Below are 22,606 nucleotides of genomic sequence, written 5' to 3'. Positions count from 1 at the left end.
GACCAATGAATGAGTGATGGGGTCGGAGGTGATGGCATGAACAAGGCTGAGTAAATGAGTGCAAAAGCAAATTAGCTTCTGTGCTCATACCCAGAGCTGCGTGCATGAGATAACTATATTAAGGATATCTGTTCTCACTGATGTCATACGGGTCCAAGAACAGAGGAAACTGTCTGAATCAGAGCATTTAGAGCAGTCTGAAGCTTCAACTTTTAGCCCACTGGGATAACTTCTACATATACTGACAGTGTAACTGCGTATGAGCTCAAAAACCCAGAATTCACACTATTTGAAAATTAAAATGCAATGTCATGTTCTTAACATACATATTTTCCTAACAACTGCTCTTTTGGTAGAAGAGATATAATAGACTGTCCTAGGATGATGTTGTGGCCTGAATTATTATCTTGCTCCACCCCCCCGTTGCTGGGAATTTACTGTCACACCCAATTTAAACTCAGTATTAAAAAAAACATTAACAAAGGCCAAATTAGTCCATAAAATAAGTAACTTTGTAAATCAGTTAAAGAGTGAGCAAAACTGCAAATGAACAAAGGAATGAATGAGAAGTGTGCATGTGTAACACCTGAACTAACTAGTGATTAAATAAGAGGAACAGTGAGTGAAAAGGTCCGCAAGCAAGTGTGTGTGTGTGTGTGTGTGTGTGTGTGTGTGTGTGTGTGTGTGTGTGTGCGTGCGTGCCATAAACTGTATGCATATGTGTATATTTGTGTGCGCCGGCCTTTGTCTCCACCTGCATCTCTCGATGTGCATTCAGCTCGCTTGAACCAGACGTATGGATTCATTTCCAATTTTCTGACTATTTGTCTCCCACCACGAGCATGCTTTACCCTCCCTCACCATTTCTTTCCTTCCCCTCTCTCCATTGCTCCAGGATTTGACAGTTATGAGATTATAATGAAACAACAGTCAGCCAGAGTCAAGCTCGGAGCAAAGCTGTCACTTTCATTGTGTGCTGTGTGTTATCTGTGACTGCCCGTCCCTCCTCTACCCACCACTTTCTTCTTCTCCTTTATTCTACCCATCTTTGGATGGATGAATGAGTTCTTCATTTTTATCCTTTGTATTTCTCCCTCCTAATAATTCCTCTGACCATTTCTTCATTTTTTTTCTTCCATTAGCCATCTTCTTCTTTAGTTTCTACCTTTTTCTTTCCCTCGGTCCATCTCACATCTGTCGTGCCCCTCTTGCCTGTTTCCCTCTTTTCCCTTCCACCATATTCACTCCTCCTCTTCAGTTTCCCTCCTGGTGTTCCTCACCTAACTCTCATGGGTTATTTCTCTTCCATGGCATAATCTTTTCAGCTCTGCTCTTCACTCCATTTCTCCTGTTTTCACTTTCCTTCTTTCCTCTCCTCGTGTGTGGTTGTGCATGCTCTGAATGCCTGAATGTGTTGTATACTATCAGCAGGCATGTGCAAGTGTGGTTTATGTGTGCGCTTGAACCGAATTTCTTTTTTTTTTTTTTTTTTTTACCCCATTCGTGCTTGTGCATTATTTGTGTTTGTACAGCACTTCTGTGTGCTTCTGTGTTCATAAGTATGTGTGGGTACTCTCAGGTGGCTCAAAGCATTGCACTTGAGGGTGTATTCATATCTTCTCAATGAATAATATCTATGTACACCAGAGTTCTGGGACATCTCTCCTCTCTTTGCCTGTCTTGCTTCCTTAGTTCCTCACTCTTCCGTACTTTCTTCCCTCACTGTCTTTGTCTTCCCTTTTCATTTCACTCTCATGCTCTCAATCTCTTCTCACTCTTATTCTCTCTTTGACGGTTTGTCGGTTCTCAAGATAATTCTTGTTGTTTATGGTGCGCAGCGATTAAACACAGCATTCATGTGCGTGCTGACAACAGTTTAAGCACACACAAACACACATGCATGAAACTGGCTTTAGGGTCAGCTGGTTGTGGCAGTAACCGTGCTGTTTGGCACCCCAAAAGGATCAGCTCAAGGTGCCCTTGAGCAAAGCAACCCCCAACTGCTCCAGTAGCCAGCAGCAGAGACTGTGCTTATACTGGCAGACTCCCAGTAGTGAATGTGTGTAGCAGTTTGACTGCACAGCAGAGCTTTACTGGGACAGAAAAAAGAGCCTAACTAGACTTCTCTGGGCAAAGGAAGGTTGGAGCAAAGACACTACGGTGCCGTTTACCTCAGCAGACAATTTGAAATGGCACAGTAAAACCTCTGGTGTATATTATAAAATGAATGACAGCTAAAGTTTATTAAAGGTCCCGTTATTATATGCATATTGGTTTTTAATGCTGAAATTACTCAGACTAAATTATGTACTGCTTGTGCTGTAAAAGCAAAAAAATGACCTAAATGAGGCTATAAATCAATATACAGCTAAGGAGTTGGTGATAATTATTGGTGTGTTTGTCACTGTATACACTTTGTCTCTGGGTTATTAATTTTGAAATTAAGGACATATGGGGAACAAAATGAAATGGTAATGATGTAGTGACACAGACATTGTAAGTTGGGACGGTTCGTGCTGTAGGTTCTGTGGGTGGGTGGACAACTGACACGATAGCATGCTATTAATTATGATTGTGGTATATTCCACACATGCATGCACTGGTCACTTCATTAGTTGCATCAATGCTGCTTTAATTTTTCATGGCATAGGTTCAGTAAGTTTGAGATGGTTTGAGCTTTGTGACATGTTTAAGCAGCCATCAGAAGATGGGCAGTGTGGTCATAAAGGGATAGATAGCAATGCTCATGCAGGCTGTGGGATTTAAGCAATGCTCAATCAGTACAAAGGAGCTTAAAGCGTGCCAAAAAATATCCCCGACACCATTATACCACCACCAGCCTGCTTTCACTCCAAATTCTGAACTTACCATCCAAATGTCGCAGCAGAAATGGAGACTCATCAGATAGGCATCAGTTTCCTGTTTTTAGCTGACAGGGGTGGCTGCCAGTGTTGTCTTTTGCTGCTGCAGCCCATCTGCTTCAAGGCTTGATGTGGTGTTGTACTCAGAGATGCCGTTCTGCATATTCTAGTTGTAATGAGTTGTTATTTGAGTTACTATTGCTTTCCTCTCAGCTGGAAGCAGTATGGCCATTCTGCTCTGACCTCTGGCATCAACAAGGCATTTTCACTCAGAGAACTGCCGCTCACTGAATATTTTCTCTTATTCGGATCATTCTCTGTAAACACCAGAGATGGTTGTGCTGGAAAATCCCAGCAGATCAGCAGTTTCTGAAATACTCAGACCAGCCCTTCTGGCACTGGTAAACATACCGCATTCAAAGTCACCATAATCACTTTTCTTCCCCATTCTGGTGCTCAGTTTGAACTAACAAGCCAAACTCACATTAGATTAAATCAACATGCCCAACATGAACATACATACATAAGTTTAATTTATTATATATGGTGTCATAAATAAACATGCATCAAATAAGTACAAAACAGTGAACATATATATAGGTCACTGCACTGATGTTAACTAGAATCTTATAGCTGAATACGTCGATGGTTCATGCATGCATGGAGGTCAGCTGAGAAAGTTAAATGCCCAAAAGCATATATATGTTCTGAATTATATTTATTTTACATAATAATGTGTTTTTACAGAGTGCTATAACCCTGGAGGGAAAAGAAGATGAGAATGGAGTCGCCATCATTCTCAATTCATTGTGGTAGTTGATGTCATGGTTAAAATAAATTTTTCCCTCTTTCTATTTATTTATTGCCTTTCCTATTTTTTAGATTCCACAGAGAAACAAGGTTTTTAGTGAAGCAGGAGAATTTCAATTCAAAACGCAAGACATACTGCAGGACAGAGGTTCTCAAACTCTTTCCAGCATGCCCCACTTCTCACGATGAAATCTTTTCTCTACAAAACAATTTCTGTCACTTTTATGTGTCTTCCAGGAATGAACCTAATAAATATCTTCCTCTATGAGATTGACTGACTCATGAGTCAGCCTTGGAGTGAAGCTTTGTGTCACAACCTGGCTCAGATGGGCCGTAACTAAAAGGAAAGACACACTGTTTTCAGCAGTTTATCAAGCGCAGCCAAAAAATAAAGCTTGAAGATCAGAAAAATCTGTAGTGCAGCATCTGATTTAGAGTGAAATCTAGTGTGTGTGTGTGTGTGTGTGGTAAGGTGCAGAAAAACTAAATAAAAGGACAAAACTTAAGAGAGACTGAAAAGATATAACCATGAGGTAGCAAAGCAGAAGAGCCGGAGATATTGGAGCATCAGTTTTATAGACTGGGAACACTGGGTGTCATCCAGGTGTTTCCAGTAGATCAGTACATCAGGTACCAGGGGTCAAACACTTTTGCCTTCAGACATATTTGGATCAAGTCATACAAATTAGTAATTATCTAGCATAAAATCAGCTTGATTACTTCCTCCTGTGGTCGTCTGATAACGGGAAGCCATGCTGATGTTTTTTGCTAAACCATGCTTATCGCCCCAAAGAGCTTGAGAGAGGATAAAGACACACATGGAGCATGAAAGTGTACAAAATGGGCCCAAACCCATATCATCATGACTACATAACACCAAAGTTCACTTAGCATCCACACTGAACTACATATACAATACATAGCTAACCACAATGCAGCAGTTGCACTTCAGAAAAACTTTCACCAACCCATTAAAATCCATTAGATGTGCTCTGTCTCCGTCTCAGGGTCAGGCTGTGGAGTCTGACGTATTTTCCTTTCTTTTCAGAGTGATGCAGAGCCAGATGGCAGGTTTCTCTGGTAGGTAATTAGTGTCACGTAATCATGACATTCAACCTGTAATCTGGACAGATTTTTGCACTGGCCAGTCTCTGTCCTATTTTTCATATCCGTATGCTTTTGAGCTTCTCGTAAATGTAACTGTGTCATAATTGGAGATACAGGGAAATACGGGCGGTGACTGGTTCTGATATAAGACAAATGTCTGTGTAAAGCCGTCTGTACAGGAACATTAATCTGATTTCATGCAGTGGATTTTTTCGCTAAGTGAATGTCGGAGATATTTAGTGGTGGATGGGTCGGGAGCCGTGACACCATCACAGAGTTAACTGCTTGATGGGATTGTCTTACAGGAAATTAGGCTTCAACTTAAAGAACTGGCTTGGGTGGTTTTATGCAATATAAACAGATTAATGAGTCACAGTTGTGTCTTTTCCTCAGCTTTCATATTTGCAGGATTTGCAGTCAAGGACCTCTCAAATGTCAGGTTACTTTGCAGTCATGCAGCTCTGCAGGTTGTCACCTGGGAACTGCCCTTTATGAATGAAGTCCACTTGATAAATATCTTTTTGCTAACAATGTGGTTTGAGTGGCAGAATAACTGCTACAAAATAGTGATAAACAAGGCATCATTATACACAGGGGGATTGCTGAGAACGTGAAAGAATATTCTGACAGACATTTTTACGCAGTTGAGAGCATAACAAATTCGTGCTCCCCACTGAGAGACTTGCAGCTGCTCTGGGAATCCTCTGTTACTGAAATCTGCTTTTTACACCTTTTTTTTTGCCACCTACACTCATTCTGAGCAGACTAACATAAAAATCTGTCCACTTCAAAGCCTCTTAATAATATACCTTCTTATATTGAAGACACAAAGTTCTTATCCATCAATATCTGTCTGAAAAGAGCTTGAAATAACACAATTTTCAGGTTGAAACTGATGTAGATTAACCTTTTTTAATGGAGAAGTGAAAATCAAACCTTCACGCACAGCCAATTTCTCCAAAAACCACTTCAGCACTCAGCCCTCCACAAGTGTTTCTTTTTTTTTTTTTTTTTTTTTTTTGTCTGTAACAATTTCTTTGTGGTGAAGAAGAGACTCAGAACTCATTAGAAGTGCATCACAAACTCCAAGATATACGGGGTTTATTACCCAAAGACCAAGTCTCCTACCTTTGAGGCATGAAAGAGCCAAAAACGAATTACAAGATTTCATAAACAGGGTTTTTTTTTTGTTTTTTTTTTACGACTTGTTTATGCTCATCTGAGGCTAAAGCAGAAACTGGAACAGGAATAGGGTAGAACTTCAGTGCTATGTTTAGCATTGAATCATCAATAAATCATTACCACATTAGGTTTACGACTCTAACATGATTATTGTAAACAAACAAGATCACTGCAAGCGGAGAAGGTGGACAGTAACCCAGCCTCTAGAGACACAGAGTTGGATTTGAAAAGGCTGCAGGAGGCTGTTTGCTGCTGCCTTCAATACAGTTCAGCTTTGCTGTCTCAGGTCATGTTTTATCATGTTAACACTCCCATAATTGGACTGAGATTTGACCTTATGCACACATATTTGCCATTAACTGGGACTCCCGATCCACTGTGATCACAATGGTGCATAATAATTGCATCACTGAATTATTGGCCAAAGAATTGTGAACTGCAAGGAAATGACACATATTGCTGCTCTTGTAAACAGTTTTAATTGGTAGTCACGTGCTGCTGTTTGCGTTCTGTGATTCTCTGGGTGTGTTCGGGTTAGTCGAATTTTGGCTTGGGTCTAATTATCCTCGCATTAATTTGTATTTGGGCCTAGTATATGTCAACATGTTCCCCCAGAGGTCTGTTTTGGATTGTCGTCCATGTCATAAGGAGGATTGTGTCAGGATTACATTTTCCGCTGTGAAAGCGTTTTTTCAGCTTTTCTGTGCCGTCTTTTGATTGATGGTGCAGCACTGAGAAAAGACACATTCCCGCATTGATCCTTTAGTGCAATCAGACTAATAAGTCAACACACAGACTTTTTTAAGTGTTTTTGAATGATTTCTCAATCATATAGTATCAGCATGTCTTTTTGTACATAAGTAATGCTGTCACCGTTTCTTACATGTGTGTTTGTGTGGCTGTTTTCTCCCATATGGAATCTTAATAAAGTCTGAAGCTGGATTTGAAAAGATAAAGTTATACGTACAAATCTGGTTTACTTCAGAACAGATGTCTATAACTTGGGGATTTATTATCTCATGTAACTAACCCTTATGTTAACTAGGTAAGTGGCCACACCTGGAGCATTTTCTATTTGCATTTTGCTGGTTAAGCTCCTATCTGTTTCTCCATCTGCCACATTGGGGGGTGGGGGCTGGTGGGGGAAGCTGGATGCTTGTGTTTGTGTAAGTTTTGACTTGCAGAATGATTTGAAAAACTGCACTAAAAAAGCCCCACTTCTGGCGACAGTGCAGTTGAAGGATTCACAGGGAGCCAGGGTCTTCTACCGACAGTGTAGTTTCCATCATTTTTGCTCTTTAAGTTGAACGCTCCCAAAGCTGAAAGCCAATAATTATACTTAAAAACATTAGTGTGCATTCTCTCTACATGTGTTTGAATGATTGGCATACATAAGTAAGAATCACAGTTGTCCTTTTTTGCTGCACATACTGTGCTGAGTAGACCATTACTGCTGCACTATTGCACCGCCCCACAAGAGCAATTGTTTGGAAAATTTAAATTTGGGGTCTTTTCAGCTGAGAGAAGGCCCTACCAGTGATAACAGCAATGAAAAGCTTCTACAGACACACCCAACTTCAGGAGCTACGTTTAATAAGGCAGCTACTGTGCAGCCCATAATGCTATGTTCCAAAATACCAAATTATTTAACATAAAAACAGCACTGGGCAGTGCCCGCAAAGCACAAATAATTAATAGCATTGCTTTCCTTTGATTCCAATTCAAACCTAATGTTTCTGTTGTTGCACATCTGAGAGAGAGTGCAAAAAAAAAAAAAGACAGATGCACGATGGAGGATGATGGCTACTGCTCCAAACAGCTGCTAACCAATGTCACATCTGCATTTTAGAGAGGTCACTGCAGATTTGTTTCTAAGTACAATAAACATGAGAGTGTGTGCAAATGTGATACGGGCTAAAAGTGAGAGCCGTTACATGTGAGGAGTCGAAGTGCATCTGGTTGAATGCAAAGGATTAGAGCTTCTGTTGTAAAAGGGCGGTTTAACCCATTATGCTGCTGTGGCTGCTGTGTGTGTGTTTTTTTCTCTTCATGCTGTGTTCCACTTTACACTGAAAATAATGAGTGCCTGGACCTCAGGGGCAGAAAGGCTTTAACAAACAAACAGAACACAGAAATCAGCTGTCAAGCCAGCGCCTGGGTGCATGTGATTGGTAGTGATGCATACCTGCTATTGTTTTACGCTTGTATTATTTTATCAGTATTAATATATGAGCTACCTCTCCATCTGTTTATTATTTTATTTGTGTGCGAGTGCCACTTTGCCCGTCCGTACTGTTACGCTCTCTCTGGGAGGCAGAGTCATTACTTTTAGGTGATTGTGCTTCAGACGGTCTTTCTGCGCTCTTTTAGCAACTTCAGAGAATTTGTGCGTGTTCAAAAAGGGCACCATTTGTTCAGCAGCTACCGTGCCTATTTATTTTCCCAACCTGAGGGCATCTTACGCAGCTTTAAAAGTCCACACAATTTTTGTTACACGGCGTTTCAAAATTTCAGCCTGCCCTTGTATTTATTTATATTTGTTAGGGCTCCTCCACAGTGGAGAGGGAGGAAAAGGGGCAAACAGAAGGATGTGACAACACAGTGTGAAATGGGATTTAAACCCTTGTGGTTGTGAATACATGGACTGTGAAGTAATGGGCTGAAGGCACCATGACAGCATTTAGCATTTCGGAGATGTGGCATATGGCTTTTGTTCAGTGTAAATCCAATTTGACTGTTTTTGGGTGTTGCATGGTTGCTGTAATATATCTCCCCTTTTGGTTTTTTTTTTTTTTTTTCTTTTAATCTCAGCTCCTTTTATAGTGCCCAGAGTGCACACAGTTTGAGCCAGACATTTAACAATGGCAGTGTTAATGCCATATGTGAATGGCTGAACCATGCACGGATTTGAACTACTAAACCTGGCAGTGTTACGTAGCATCCACACCCATAGCCACAAGGAAAATTAAAAGAAAAAAATGTATGTAAAATGTATCGCTGCATATACAAGCACTAAGATCCTCCACTCAGAGTTCATGTTTTAAAATGACGATGAAATGTCCATTCGTAAATTTTCAGCTAGTAGCTGAATCACCTTGTTGGTGCAAAAATATCATTTTATGCCTCTCGAACATTTTTTTGTATATTCAATTAAAGAAATGAGAACAAATGATGTGTTTTAGCGACAGGCTGCAAGGACACCTCAAACACCCCAATTCCTGTGAAAATGGTCAAGTAGAAGGACTGGACTGAAAATGAGTGAAAAAGCAGCCAGTGTCTAAAGAAAAACTTTGAAAGACCTGGAGCACTACTGCTTAAGACCACTTTAAAGACTACAATAAAGTCTGGCTCCTTGGAAGCAAAATATAAAGAAATGAGGGGTGGCTCGAGACTTTTGCACAGCACTGTATGTCTCCACATAAGCCAGAGCCTGTTGTACATACTAATATTCACTCAAATTCTATTTATAATTTTCCTCAGCCCGTCCCCTCAGCTTCTGCAGGGCAACCAGGACAGCCTTCCGTAACACCTGTGTGTTTTGTGATGTTTTCAGAAAAGAAAAATGAAGTCCATCCAAGCAGTGTCGCCAAACCTTTGGTGTTGTGACTCTCCTCTTTAAAGGAAAATGGCAGGGCCCTGCTTTGTGGCCTATCCTTCTGCCCTGTATTGCAGCTATTAAAAATGCTTCTAGGACTGTTTTTTAACTCCAGCCATGGGCTTCAATTGTATGCTGCTTTGCAGACTATTTCCATCCGGATTTCCAGGAAGCGAGCTCAGGATGCTCTGACATTCAAGATGCTTTGAGTGTGCTATTAGTCAGGCTACCTGGTGCAGTGAGATAGCACTGAACCCCTTCAACCCTGTGAAAGGCTGGGGACCCACAAAGCATCTTAGAACTGGAGCACCGATCGGAGACCAGCCTCTCTTTCACGGTGTGTTCATGTTCAGGAATCCATGGGACCATGCTGATGATTCCAGATCAGTGTGTTTATTCTTGGAGTCTTTATGCATACCATCCCCAAGCTCTCCACCCTCTTTGAAGTGCAGACACACGTGGGGAGAAATGCTGGCTCAAAGCCCAAAGGAGCCATGAAAGCTTGCGAACGCGTCTCTAAGTTGTTATTTACAAAATGCTTTGTTTTCCCATGGTCCTAACGAAGTTAAAATAACCTTCCATTTGTGGTGTTTTCAGTTTGGAGATTATAAATGTTTTATTGTTTCCGTCCAAGCTAAAGTGGACTGGCATGAAGCTAGGATGATGCATTAGTTATGACTTCCTGGCTTACTGGGGAAGATCACCTTTACTCACCTCTCACCAACAAATCCTCCTCCTTAATCAAGTGGCAGCACGAAGGGGTTCGAGTCAACATTACCCATCAGAGTCACAGAGATATGATTGACATCAGGGAGTTGTGGTGGGAATTTAAAGGACAGCAAGTGACTTGTCATGTTTGATAAAATGCTGCTTTTATGCACTGGATTGTGTTTGAATTTGAGATGAATTTATTGATGTTAGATTGAACTGAATGGCTGAGTATATGTGTCAGGCCTGAGGCAAAGTAAAGAATTCCTGAATAAACACAGCGGAAATGTACTTTGACACAAGCTGGATTCGACTCCAACTGCCCAGATTTCCCACTGATTTATTGGTTGTAACTTTTCTGCTTTAGCCAGGCTCCAGTTAGGATGCCAGGTCATGTACCTGCGTACAGCTGACCTTACAGAAGGAGGTGATTAGTGAAATGGCCTGGTCTGTCAGGAAGCGGGCAGGGTTTGCTGTCTTAATTGGCCGTAATGGTTGCGCATGCTGAATTGTTGCTTTTTTAGCCTCAAAGTGTCTTTGTAGAGGAATGTGTGAAGAGCCTCTTGGTAGTGCATGTTACCCAAATTACTTGCAGTCACAAAAAGGAGCCAAATGAAGCTATTTTATGTGTATATTTATGTCACGCCTGCCAGATTCAGTGCAGAATGTATTGTCTGCTGGGGGCTGATGCTAAAAAACCATCAAGACAAACATGCAGTGATTCTTTTGAGTTTTTTTTCATTTGAGGCTGTTAAATGACTTGTCAAATGTTCCTGTTTGAATGGCACTGTCGGTCCCCTGTGGGCCACTGAAGGCGATTCTGAGGAGGTACTGAAAATATTCAGCATCTCTGGCAGATGACACTGTATTTTTTTTTTTCCTGTCAGAAAACAGTTGAGCACACAGTTTGCAGGAGACTAACATGATATGACTATTACTCTCAAAGCAGTGTGCCAGCAAATAACACGAAGCACTCAAGAGTTGCACCAAGTCTTTGTGGTGCAAACTCACCGTTTGCCTGTCAATATAATCAATAATTGTTTGAAAGGAGTTCTCTGTGTGTGTACAGTATGTGTGTACATTTACTTCTGCCTTTTTACGAAATGTTTTTGGAAAGAGGAAAATGTGCCATGTTCTCACTCCTTGAAAGAGCTGTTTGAGGTTTAAGATGAGGTTTTATGTTTGTGTTTAAGCGTAGAATTAGACTAGTAACTTTCTTCGGCTAAAGGTGTAATTTACAAATTTTACAGATAATTTTTTTTCTGAAGAGGGGAAAAAAAAAAAAATAAAAACAGCCAAATCTGCAGATTAGCAAGCTTTGGCTGAGCTGGAATGGATATTGTTAAACCTTTGAGCTGAACTCCCGAGCTGGGCTAGCATCCAGACACGGATCCTTTGAATCAATCTTTCTCATCTTGCTCTCAGCAACATTCAAATTTTTACCTACTGGATACAAGACATCACTGAAAGCACATTCTCCGTGTTTGAGCAGCTGAGGCTTAAGTTCATCACCTCGTGTCACACATGTCTGAGTTGCTCGTTGGATCGGGATTGGCTTCCAAACTAGTTGTAATGACACAAATCCTGCCCAAAGGTACATGGCTTAAAAATCAGACTTCATAAGAGAGCCTGGATTAATTTAAAAACGGTCTCCTAATGTCAAATGCTGAACATACAGCGTTAAGAACGTGTGTGTTTGAGATTGGATACTACTCGAGCAGATTATCCCGGGTCCTTTCATAGATCCCTGTCTCATTTCAATGACAATGGGAGATCAGTGTCAATTAGTGGTGTGTCTTTGCATTGTGATCCGGAGAGGCGATAATAAAGCTGGCTTCTAGCCCCAGAAGACGAGGTGACATTTAATTACTTCACCTAATGTATCGTGTATGCCCTGTACTGTATGAATGTATCAGTCTGTTTTATCCAAATGTATACATTATTTTCTCCTTATGTCCCATTAAAATGTCCCCTGAAGATTTTTGGTAGGTTTCCTCCTCTTTCCACTCATCCCTCTGGCTGTTCATTTGTTATGATGGGCTCTGGATTTGAGTGTGTGTATGTGTGCATGTGATTGTACATGTGTGTGTGTGTGTGTCTGTGTGAGATAGAGGTCAGTGGGGAGTGAGGCTCTTCATAATCCGGTAATCAAACCAGCTGCCACCAGACCCAACCCCCAGGCTCCATACATCCCTCCGTCCGTTCTCGCTCCCGCTGTATGTCCTCCTCCATTTATTCATTTTTTTTTCTGACAGTTTTAGCTTCAGTGTTTTTCTTCCTTTTGATGTCTTTTTTTCTTTTCACTTTAGGGAAATGCCAAACAACAATATATAAATAGAAATGTAAATAAATAAGTTATTTGATTTCATTCCTTTTTTGAATTAAATTTGCATCATATAAATGCAGTTAATAGCATCCTGATGTATTTTTTGCTATAGCAATAATAAAAATTCCTTTTTATTTACAGTAGCACCAACAAATCAAACCATAATCTCTCCTTTTTTATTAATCCCCGGATAAAAGCCCTCATTCTCTCGCTCTTCTTTATCATTTTTCTTTTGCTTTGTCCAATTTTAATAAACCTTCTTTGCGCGCCTTCACCCTCCACCGCCTCTCTGTCCTCCTGCTCGTGTCCATGTCACATCTTCTCTCTGTCTTTTTCATCCCTCACCCCCCCATCCACAATGATCTTTCCTTTTTTTTCCTTTCTTTCCTGTCTTTTTTTGGTATGGACACCACTCATGCATTGCTTTCTTATACTTTCAATTCCTTTGTATGATCATTTGCCCTGGTTGTGTACATTTGTATTCCTGTATAGCTTATTTGCCAGCTTGTTGCACCAAATTGCTTTACAGTGTAAAGCATAGCCCAGCTCTATATCCAGTGTAGATTAAACACATCTCGTGTCAGTGGATGAAATGGGTGTTGTTCTGTTTGTGAGGGTTGTGACCTGCTGCGACTCCAATGAGCTCATTTTGCAGACTCCCAGCAGCAGGAGTGAGCTGTTGAATTTGTAACTTAAGCTTCGTGCAGGAAGAGGCTGGAACCTCTTTTCTCTTACTTACTGTAACACACGATAATGAATTGCATCATCCTTACTCGAGACTGAAATGAACCTCAGAGGATTCAGCACTTTTATATTGCAAATCTCATATCAACCACGTGTTATGCCTGGCATGTAGGTCCACAGATGATGACTGAATACATTCATACTGCATTACTAAGTGTCTACAGCCAAGCTGTTTGATCTGCAGGGTTGTAGTGGAACTAAGAAGAGCAAAAAGAAAAAGCAGCACTAAAATGCTTTGTGCCATCCTGTCTACATGAGGATTAAGTGGGTCTCAATGAGACCCAATGCAAAAAAGAGTTTATATTGAGCTACAGTATCTGCTGACAATGTTCAAAATCACTGTCTGCAAAATACTCTTATTGTATTAAATCTACTGCTCTGAACTTGTTGAAGCTTAGGTGGTTCTTCTTATTAGTGGTTATTGTTAAATATTTAAGGCAACATGAATTATTACACAAACCAAGGATTGTAATACTCTAAAAAGACAGTGTGAGGCTTCTGTGCTTTGTATTTCTAACCATAAATACCACAGTAGGTCAGTCACATTTTAATGTTGCCTATGCAAGTAGTCCACCTCTTTCCTCCAGTGCTTACCCGGACACAGCAATCGAGCAGGCCACGAATCCCTGTACGTCACCCAATAACAGCCCATCTGACTGCCAGGCTATCCTATTTTTTAAATTTTTTTTACATTTTTCCTTGGGGGCTCACTAATTTAAGTTGCTTAAGCTTGCCTGCTAGTTGCTGCTGCCTCTGCTGCCCATCTTTCACCCCAGCTCCTTCTCATGCAATAACTGACATAATCAGTGTCATATCTGTTGTCATGGCTGCCTGCCCTGTTTTGTACCCCGGGGTCTTTGTGCTGCTGTCCCTTCATTTCCAGGTTTCCATCTTTATTTATTTAAATTTTGTTGTGGACATAAAAAATTAAAATATTTATTAAAATTATTCAAGTTAGGTGGCATCAAAGTGCCCTGTAATATTTATGCACTGTAGATTAAAAAAAATAAGAAAAACAACTGTTGTCTACTCTGGCCTCTAAGGTTGCAACGATTCATCGATGTAATCGATGACATCAACTACAAAAATTAGTCGATGTGGAATTTCAGCGTCAAAGCATCATATTTTAAAACATAGACATTTATACCATATTTTAAAACCCATCCATCTATTTTCTTCCGCTTACACGTATCATGTGATTTTGTAACTGCAATACACTACAGGAAGATATGGGGGCAGTATCTGGTTGTTAAGTGATGACGTAGAATTCCATTTCCGGGTCCAGGATAAGCGGAAGTGAATGGATGGATGGATAGATGGATGTTGTTTCAAACTCGTATTTTTATGGGTCATTTTAATTGTGAGAAGAGACAACAAAGTGATATTAAGAGGTGGGCAGGCTTGAACAGGTGAGGTAAGATTGAAATAATCGTTGACTAATCGACTAATTGATAAAATAATTGACAGATTATTCGACTACCAAAATAATCTTTAGTTGCAGCACTAATATGCTCCATAGGCATTCTCTTTTTCTTCAAAACCTGCAATCATAGAACAAAGGCACTGATACACTGACACATAATTACATTTTAAAGAGGTCAAGTAAAGAGAGTTAAACATTAACTGTAAATGATATCATAAAGAACTTTATCTAAACTATCCAATAACCAGAGAACATTTTAGGTCAAAACTTGTATTCAATCCATGAAGTGACAGGGTCTCAGATAGTGTTCCTTGCTAGACATTAAGACATCTAAGTTTCCGCCTCTTGATGCAAGTGACTAGCAATTGTTTTCTGTTTATATTTATGAATTATAAACAGAACTTGGATTCTGTGTAGGCAAAACTAAAATTAACTCAAGCAGAAATAGAACGGCAGTCAGCAGAGCCCACAATAAAATTTCCTTTGTGTCGATACTATGCTCTAATAGATACCACCCAATGCCGTCAGTAAGTTTTGGTGTTAGTTGTGTGTCACTGGGTTTATTTCTTACTCTACAGGAGTGAATCATTTTTTGACCCTATAATTTTTAGCATTCCGGATCATTAGAGCTGAAGTCCTCCTTGGATTATGAACAAACTTAAGATCATGTTGCACCCTAATTCTTTTTAGAGGATTCCGACTTATCCTCATGTGGTTAGTTGCAAATATTTGGAATATTGTGCCTATCTCAGAATAGTAAAGAATGCTTAAAAATTCCTGGATCCAGATTATGATCCAGATCACCACCAAAATGTAATCAATTGTTCCTTGTACCACCCCAACAACTCCAGAAATAGAAACCCATTCATAACTGTCTTAGTTATCCTGCTAACAGACAAACAGACAGACTGATGTGAGTGGAAACATAACCTCCCTCCACCTATTGGTGGGTGAGGTAATAAAACCATCTTTTATCAAAACCAGCTAATGAACATTGCCAACAGCTAAATTCTGTCTTCAGTCTGGTAAAAAACTTAGTTTTTGTGTTATTATAAACACCACACCTCTGCTAGTTTCAGTTACCTGTGAGCTTCTCTCTCACTCTTAATCAATTTGAGTAACATAAAATTACATTATGTTTCCTTTTACTGCTCTAAAATTACATTAAGGCTTCTTTTACCGCTCCAGGTTGTGAGTGCTTTTTTCCTGATTTCCGGAAGTGGCCTCTTCCAGCATTTTGACTTTTAATACAGCTTCAAGCATGACTTTGTTCATTTCAGTGACAAAATCATTTTCTTTCTGACTTAAGGGCACCATTAATTGTAAAATGTCATGATTGCAGTCAAATACCAAACAGTTTTGGAAATAATCCTGGATTTTTCTTTAACGTATTTCTCTGTCTTGTGTGATAACACATCGCATGAGGTAACATAGAGTCTTGCCTGCCTGCTTGTCTACACTCATCTCTGCTGACATGGTTGTGACTGCTTCCTCTTCTGTCTTAGTATTTGTGATTCATCCCTGACCTTCTGTATTTGTCTCAGTTCTTTCTCACCTTTTCAAGCTTCCTCTCAAAGTCTCTCTTTTTGCTCTTTGCACTGTCCACAACTTAATCCCTAACTCACTTTTTTAACTTCCTCTTCTATCCATTCACCTAACTGGCTGTCCTCCGCTTTCTTCTTCAACTCTTCAGATGGTGTCCACAGCATTTCGGCCCAGTGTGTTCTCCGCGTCCTCATTATCACAGAGGACATGTTGGGCAGCAGTGTCACTGTCCGCCTTCAGAACATGTCCCAGGAGCACTTCCTGTCACCGCTGCTGGGAACCTTCCTGGAAGGTGTGTCCGCAGTTCTCTCGGTTCCTGTCGAGGATGTTTTCATCTTCAACATTCAGCCGGATCTGGATGCAGCACCCGGAGGGATCCTGAATGTCAGCTTCTCTGCTGCTTTGCCGGGTGGACATTTTTTCCCCTCTGAGGCCCTGGAGGAGCAGCTGTACCTGAACAGGCCGAAGCTTACGTCACTGACACAGATGGAGGTTAGTACATGTGCAAAACGATGCACGCAGGAATCACACTTCTGAGTGTTTCATGTTAGTGTGTGTGTCAACTTTAACCCCTTCACTACGCCACAGAGACAAAAATGTTGGGAAGCATATGAATCAAATTTAAGCCTCTCTCATGTGGTGTTTCGGAGTGATTCAAAGCGTAGTCCTTTTTGCTGTATTAAAAATGAGTATGCTGTGAGATTATGGAATATGCCTTTAATATGATCAGTTCAAAACTTTCTTTTTGTGAATGCATTTAATAATAGGATTACACTCCTATATGCTACATATCTGCTGCATAAAACTGCAGTAAACATTTATGAGATATATCATATTTCTTGAAATTATTTATTTGCAAATGTACTGACTTATTCATTCACTTGATAAAAGTAATGACAGTAGGGCCTATATGACAGGGAAATATTCATTAGGCACACCTGTTTAACTGTGCATTAATGCAAGCATCTAATCAGCCAATCACATGGAGCTCCTCAGTGCATTAAGGTATGTAAACATAGACAAGTCGACCTCCTGAAGTTCAAACTGAGCATCAGAATGGGAAAGAAAGGTGATTTAAGTGTCTTTGAACATGGCAGGTTTGTTGGTGCCGGGCAGGCTCGTCTGAATATTTCACACTCTGATGATCTACTGGGATTTTCCCACACAATCATCTCTAGGGTTTACAGAGGATGGCCTGAAAAAAGAGAAAATACCCAGTGAGCCGCAGGTCTCTGGGTGAAAATGCTTTTTTGATGCCAGAGGTCAGACGAGAACTGCCAGAATACTTTGAGCTGAAAAGAAGGTAACCAACTAAGAACAGGAAACTGAGGCTACAGTTAGCAAAATTAGACAATAGGGGATTGGAAAAATGTTGCCTGGTGTGATGAGTCTTAATTTCTGCTGCAACATTCAGATAGCAGGGTCAGAATTTGGTGTAAACAAAATCAAAGCATGGCTCCATCCTACCTTGTATGTTGCTTGTGGTATAATGGTATGGGGGTTATTTTCTTGGCACACTTTGGGCATCTTGGCCCTGAACATTATTTAAATGCCGCAGCCTACCTGAGTATTGTTGCTGACCACGTCTATCCCTTTATGACCACAGTGTACTCATCTTTGATGGGTGCCTTCAGCAGGATAACCCACCTTGTCCCAAAATCCATATCAAACTGGTTTCTTTAGCATAATATAGTAGAGCTGCTGTGGCACAGCAACCGTGTGACTTTATAGAACAATAGGCAGATATGACCACTATATGTTCTCATGCATGAAATCAGGAACATCTGGACATGCACATCAGTTATGTAATGTTTACACAACCCAAGGGAATCTGTACAGCGAGAGAGGGAGAAGCAGAAGGTGAAACCAGAGGAAGAAAAGATTTATAAAGGGCTGAGAGAGAGCCCAGTGGCGAGGGCAGAGTGCCGATGACCTCTTAACAGGCACTGTTGCACAAACACACAAAAACACATGCAAACAGAATCTTGGCTAAAAAAAAACACACAAAGACACAATCTAGTGAATATATCTGGTCCACTGGCCTTAACAGCACGCAGCAGCTGTAAATATGCTTTTTAGGAAAGTGACTGGTTATGCAAAGAAAAACAGCACACTGTTCTGATGGTGTCCAAGGAAGCATGTGAAATGACTGACAGCTGGGAATTATTAGACCTGTGTCGACGTTTCAGAGAGATTGTTGATACGACTGAGTATTTACCGAAGTACTAAAGAGACCTGTGGGTGTATTTCTTGAGATGCCACACATGTTTTATATTATGGGTGTTTGTATATTCTATATTATTTTGTAGAGCTTGTATTTTATGCCATATTTGTTGCAGTTTCGAGATGTTTTGAGTTTGTATGGCTGCTGCCTTGGCCAGGCTTTGCTCGTAAAAGAGATTTGATCTGAATGGGACTTCCTGGTTAAATAAAGGTTTTAATAATAATGTTCAAAGTAAATGACTCTTTTGATACCCTATTCTTATACTAATAATACATTAGTACTATGTCTATGCACAGAACCTGCATCATGAGTCACAAGTCACTTTATTATGAGTCCTGCGTGAGGATCTCTGAAAGATCTAAGATTAGATCCTTGCCTCATGCTTCACGTTTCTCCTGCCATCACTCCAGGTTCTGCCATTCGATGACAACGTATGTTTGCGGGAGCCGTGCCAGAACTACATGAAGTGCATCTCGGTGCTGCGTTTCAACAGCTCTGCCCCCTTCATCTCCTCACCCTCCATCTTGTTCCGGCCCATCCACCCAATCGCAGGACTACGCTGCCGCTGCCCAGTGGGATTCACGGGTGATTACTGCGAGACAGAGATCAACCTGTGCTACTCCAACCCCTGTCTGAATGGAGGGGTGTGCGCCCGCAGAGAGGGAGGGTACACCTGTATCTGCCGTGAAGACTACACAGGTGAGTAGAGAGCAAGTGTGTCTGTGTGCGTGTGCTGTGTATTTTTGCAGCGGTGGATAAGAGCATGCGTAAAAAATCGGTTTGTGTGTGTGGGAATGATGATGATAAATTATAGTGCTTGTATATATTTGTTTCAATCAAATGTAGAATAAGCCCAGCTTAATATTCATTAGAAATCATTCGTATCTAACCAACTGTCCTCCGTACTGATCACTCTAGTTGTCCACCTGCACCACACACTGTACTTGCCTTGGATTCAGTGTCTGCAGGGTATTCGTTTAACTGGTTAACATTTCCAGTGAGTCTGCTTTAATAAAGCTGACACTAAGTTGGAAATGTGGTTAAGAAAATAAAAGATTTCGACAGTCTTGTGAGTTTACTAGAAGACACACTGTGCAACATGGACCTTATCAAGCTTGGAGTGACATCAAGGTTTAATGCACACTGTTCAACCACTACACCAGCATGGTGTTACTGTCTGAATCACAGGCAAAGCTGCTCTTTCTCAACATGCTGTGTCCTACCTGGCGCAGTCTTTATAACAGCTGAAGGACACATCATACAAACAAGGCTTCTGCTGCCCACCACCTAGCCAGATTTTCTTTTGTTTTCATTTTTCCTGTTGGTTCATCAGTAGACATACAGTGCTGTGCAAAAGTCTTGAGCCCCCTCTCTTTTCTTTATATGTTGCTTCCAATGAACTGCAATTTCTAGTAAATTTTAAAGTGGTTTTGTATAATAGTTTTTCAGGCTTTCTGAACATCTTTCAAAGTTTTCTTTGAACATTGGTTGCTTTTTCTTGTACCCACTTATATATATCATTTTTTATGTTAAGATACTTAAGACTGACCTATTAATCATTTAAGTATTAAAAAGGCACCTAACTCAAGGGATGAGCCAGTGTTGTGTCCACACATAACAGACAACTCGGCAAAGAAGCAGTTTTAAATTGTATTGTTATACACTTTGTTACTAGCAGCCTTTTGCAAAAGCACATTGTTTGTTTTCATTTCTTTAGCTGAACCTGCAAAACACGTCAACAATAACACAGTTTGGTGTGCACAAAATAATATCTCTATCTCAGCATGGTGGGTGTGCAGTGTGTCTTTAAAAAAAATCTAAAGAAACTGGACAAGTGGAGGATAAAAGAAGAAACGGTAGACTTAAAAACTACAGCAGATAAACAGTGTCTGGAAGTCATGTCCTTAACAAAATCCATCAAAGAGCTGACACAGGACCTGAGAGATGCATCCGGCCCTTCATTTGATCCATCTGCTTTTCACTGAAGCCTCATCAGGAATGGTCTCAGTGGAAGGGTGGCTGTAAAGAAGCCATTCTTAAGGAAGGGAGACAGGGAGAAAAGGTTGAGGTATACCAAATCAGATCCGGATAACAGCAGTTAATAGGATGCCAAACACATTTCTTCATCTTTGTTACTATTTCCTATTTTAAGCAGCAGGAGAAAAAAACCTTAAGAAAAAAACAGCAAAAATGTTGGTGAAGTTTGTGAGACTATATGCTGCCAGTACTTCAGTTTTTAAACTTTCCCAGCCCTGGTCTCACAGCTTCTGCTTCTATTGTGCCATAACAGCCACTTTTAAACTGCGTCACCTCCATCATGTATTTTGGATCTTCACCTCTTCTTCACCTTTCCTGCTCTTTGGCGTCTCATCGATCTGCTGAACTTTTAACCTCCTCTGCTCTCTCCTCCTGTTCTCTCTCCTGTCCTGGTTATAAAAGGAATGCAATCTGCATGTGACAAACTCCATCCCATTTCTGATGTGATTATTACATATTTAACATGCTATTTATCAACTTATTTTATACATTGACTCAACCAATTATTCAACAAATATCTAATTGCAGAAATTAAAATGATTAATGCACTAATTCATGCCATAAGAGCAAAGCAGTCATCAAAGTCAATACTGAATGTCGGCTACAAGCCAATATTTAATGCAGTCGCAGATGTACATAAATCCTACTGGATTCTGTCCACTTTCCACCTAATGAGGTACCTTTTATCACTGAAACTATTTTTTTTTGCACGGTTTTCTGTTTTCTTCTGTTTGTTGTCTTCACTAAAGCCAAAATTGTGTCTAAACAACAGACACAGCATTTTCATTTTGGTACAAGCTGCTTGAGTTTTGCAGTCGGCTCAGTGTTGGACTTTTCCTCCTCATCGTTTTGCAGACTGCAAAGTCACAGGTTTTAAAGAGGACAGTACATAAAGGGGGAAGTATTAACAGAATATAAAGAAAAAATTAAACCGCCGACATGGGCAAGACTACACCAATTAGAGGTGTATAAATGTGCAAATTCCCATTTTTCTAATAAAATATAAAGAGATGAGGGGTGGCTCAAGACTACAATACTGCAGTTGTCAAGATATTTAATTTTAACCACATATGAGACTCTCATAGCTACGTTAGAGGAAAAGCCAAGGCTCAAAACAGGATCCTGATCCTGTGAGGACCATGACTCTTTGTTAAAAATAATAATAACAGCTATCCATCTGCATCATGAGTGACACCACAAATGCTAGATCCATATGAGAACAGCTGGCCCCGACAGCATTTTCAAACACATTCAGCTATTTAGCTCATTTATAGAGCACAGAGAGTGTGTGACATCATCGTAAACACTGTATACAGATACTTCAAACAACATACCACTACTATTTTGGGGACTAGATTTACTTGTACTCTAATAATTGGACTATCAATCTTTTTAATGACAGTTTTAATGAGTTTTACCCATTCACAGTCTAAAGAGCCTAGTCCTTTCGCACAGCACTGTAGGTCACAGCATCAGTCCCATTGTGGGATGGTTCTGTCCCACATGTCAGTTCTCTGTGGTCCCAGGACTGCTTCAACAACCAACAATTTTTAAAGTGCGACACAGGACCTCAATTTTGGAGCCATGACCAAAGAAAATGCTTCTTTTATGCTTTTATGTTGATCTTTTTTGTGAAACTGATTTTTTTTTTTTATGTGTCTTCTTGTTCAGTGGCACGCAGAAAGTCACACTGATCTTTGGAAAGTTGATGAAATGTTTTGATTTTTAAAGTTAGGTCGTTAAAATAAATGTACAGTAATGACAGACTGATTGATAGGTGTCTGTATGTGTGTGTGTGTGTGTGTGTGTGTGTGTGTGTGTGTGTGTGTGTGTGTGGGGGGCTTGTGTGGTCAGAATTGATTTCTTTGCCGCATTGGTTGGTGGTGGCCACAGAGAAGAAGAGAGGTGTGTTTTGAAAGGAAAAGAATGGAGTGTGTGTATTTGTCTGTTTGTGTCTGAATGTAGTCTTTAATGCTACGCTGGAAAACTAAACCTGACTCCCTGTGCCTCTTTGTTCATGTCCCACACTGACTTCTGTTTTGAT

At 40.4% G+C, this 22,606-nt stretch overlaps 1 protein-coding gene across 2 annotated transcripts in view; it reads left to right on the top strand.

Moving 5' to 3' along the window:
* celsr3 (cadherin, EGF LAG seven-pass G-type receptor 3) overlaps positions 1–22,606 on the top strand; it is a 129,235-nt gene that overhangs the window by 7,210 nt on the left and 99,419 nt on the right. For both annotated transcript variants that reach the window (XM_030734282.1, XM_030734281.1), the window contains exons 2-3: positions 16,450–16,793; positions 18,936–19,224. In XM_030734282.1, the coding sequence (XP_030590142.1) occupies positions 16,450–16,793; positions 18,936–19,224 (633 nt within the window). The remainder of the gene's footprint in view (positions 1–16,449; positions 16,794–18,935; positions 19,225–22,606) is intronic.

Source organism: Archocentrus centrarchus, chromosome 7, assembly GCF_007364275.1.
Source record: "Archocentrus centrarchus isolate MPI-CPG fArcCen1 chromosome 7, fArcCen1, whole genome shotgun sequence".
NCBI classification, from domain to species: Eukaryota; Metazoa; Chordata; class Actinopteri; order Cichliformes; family Cichlidae; genus Archocentrus; species Archocentrus centrarchus.
Note: the sequence above shows the minus strand (reverse complement) of the source record. Positions and strands in the feature narration are given on the sequence as shown.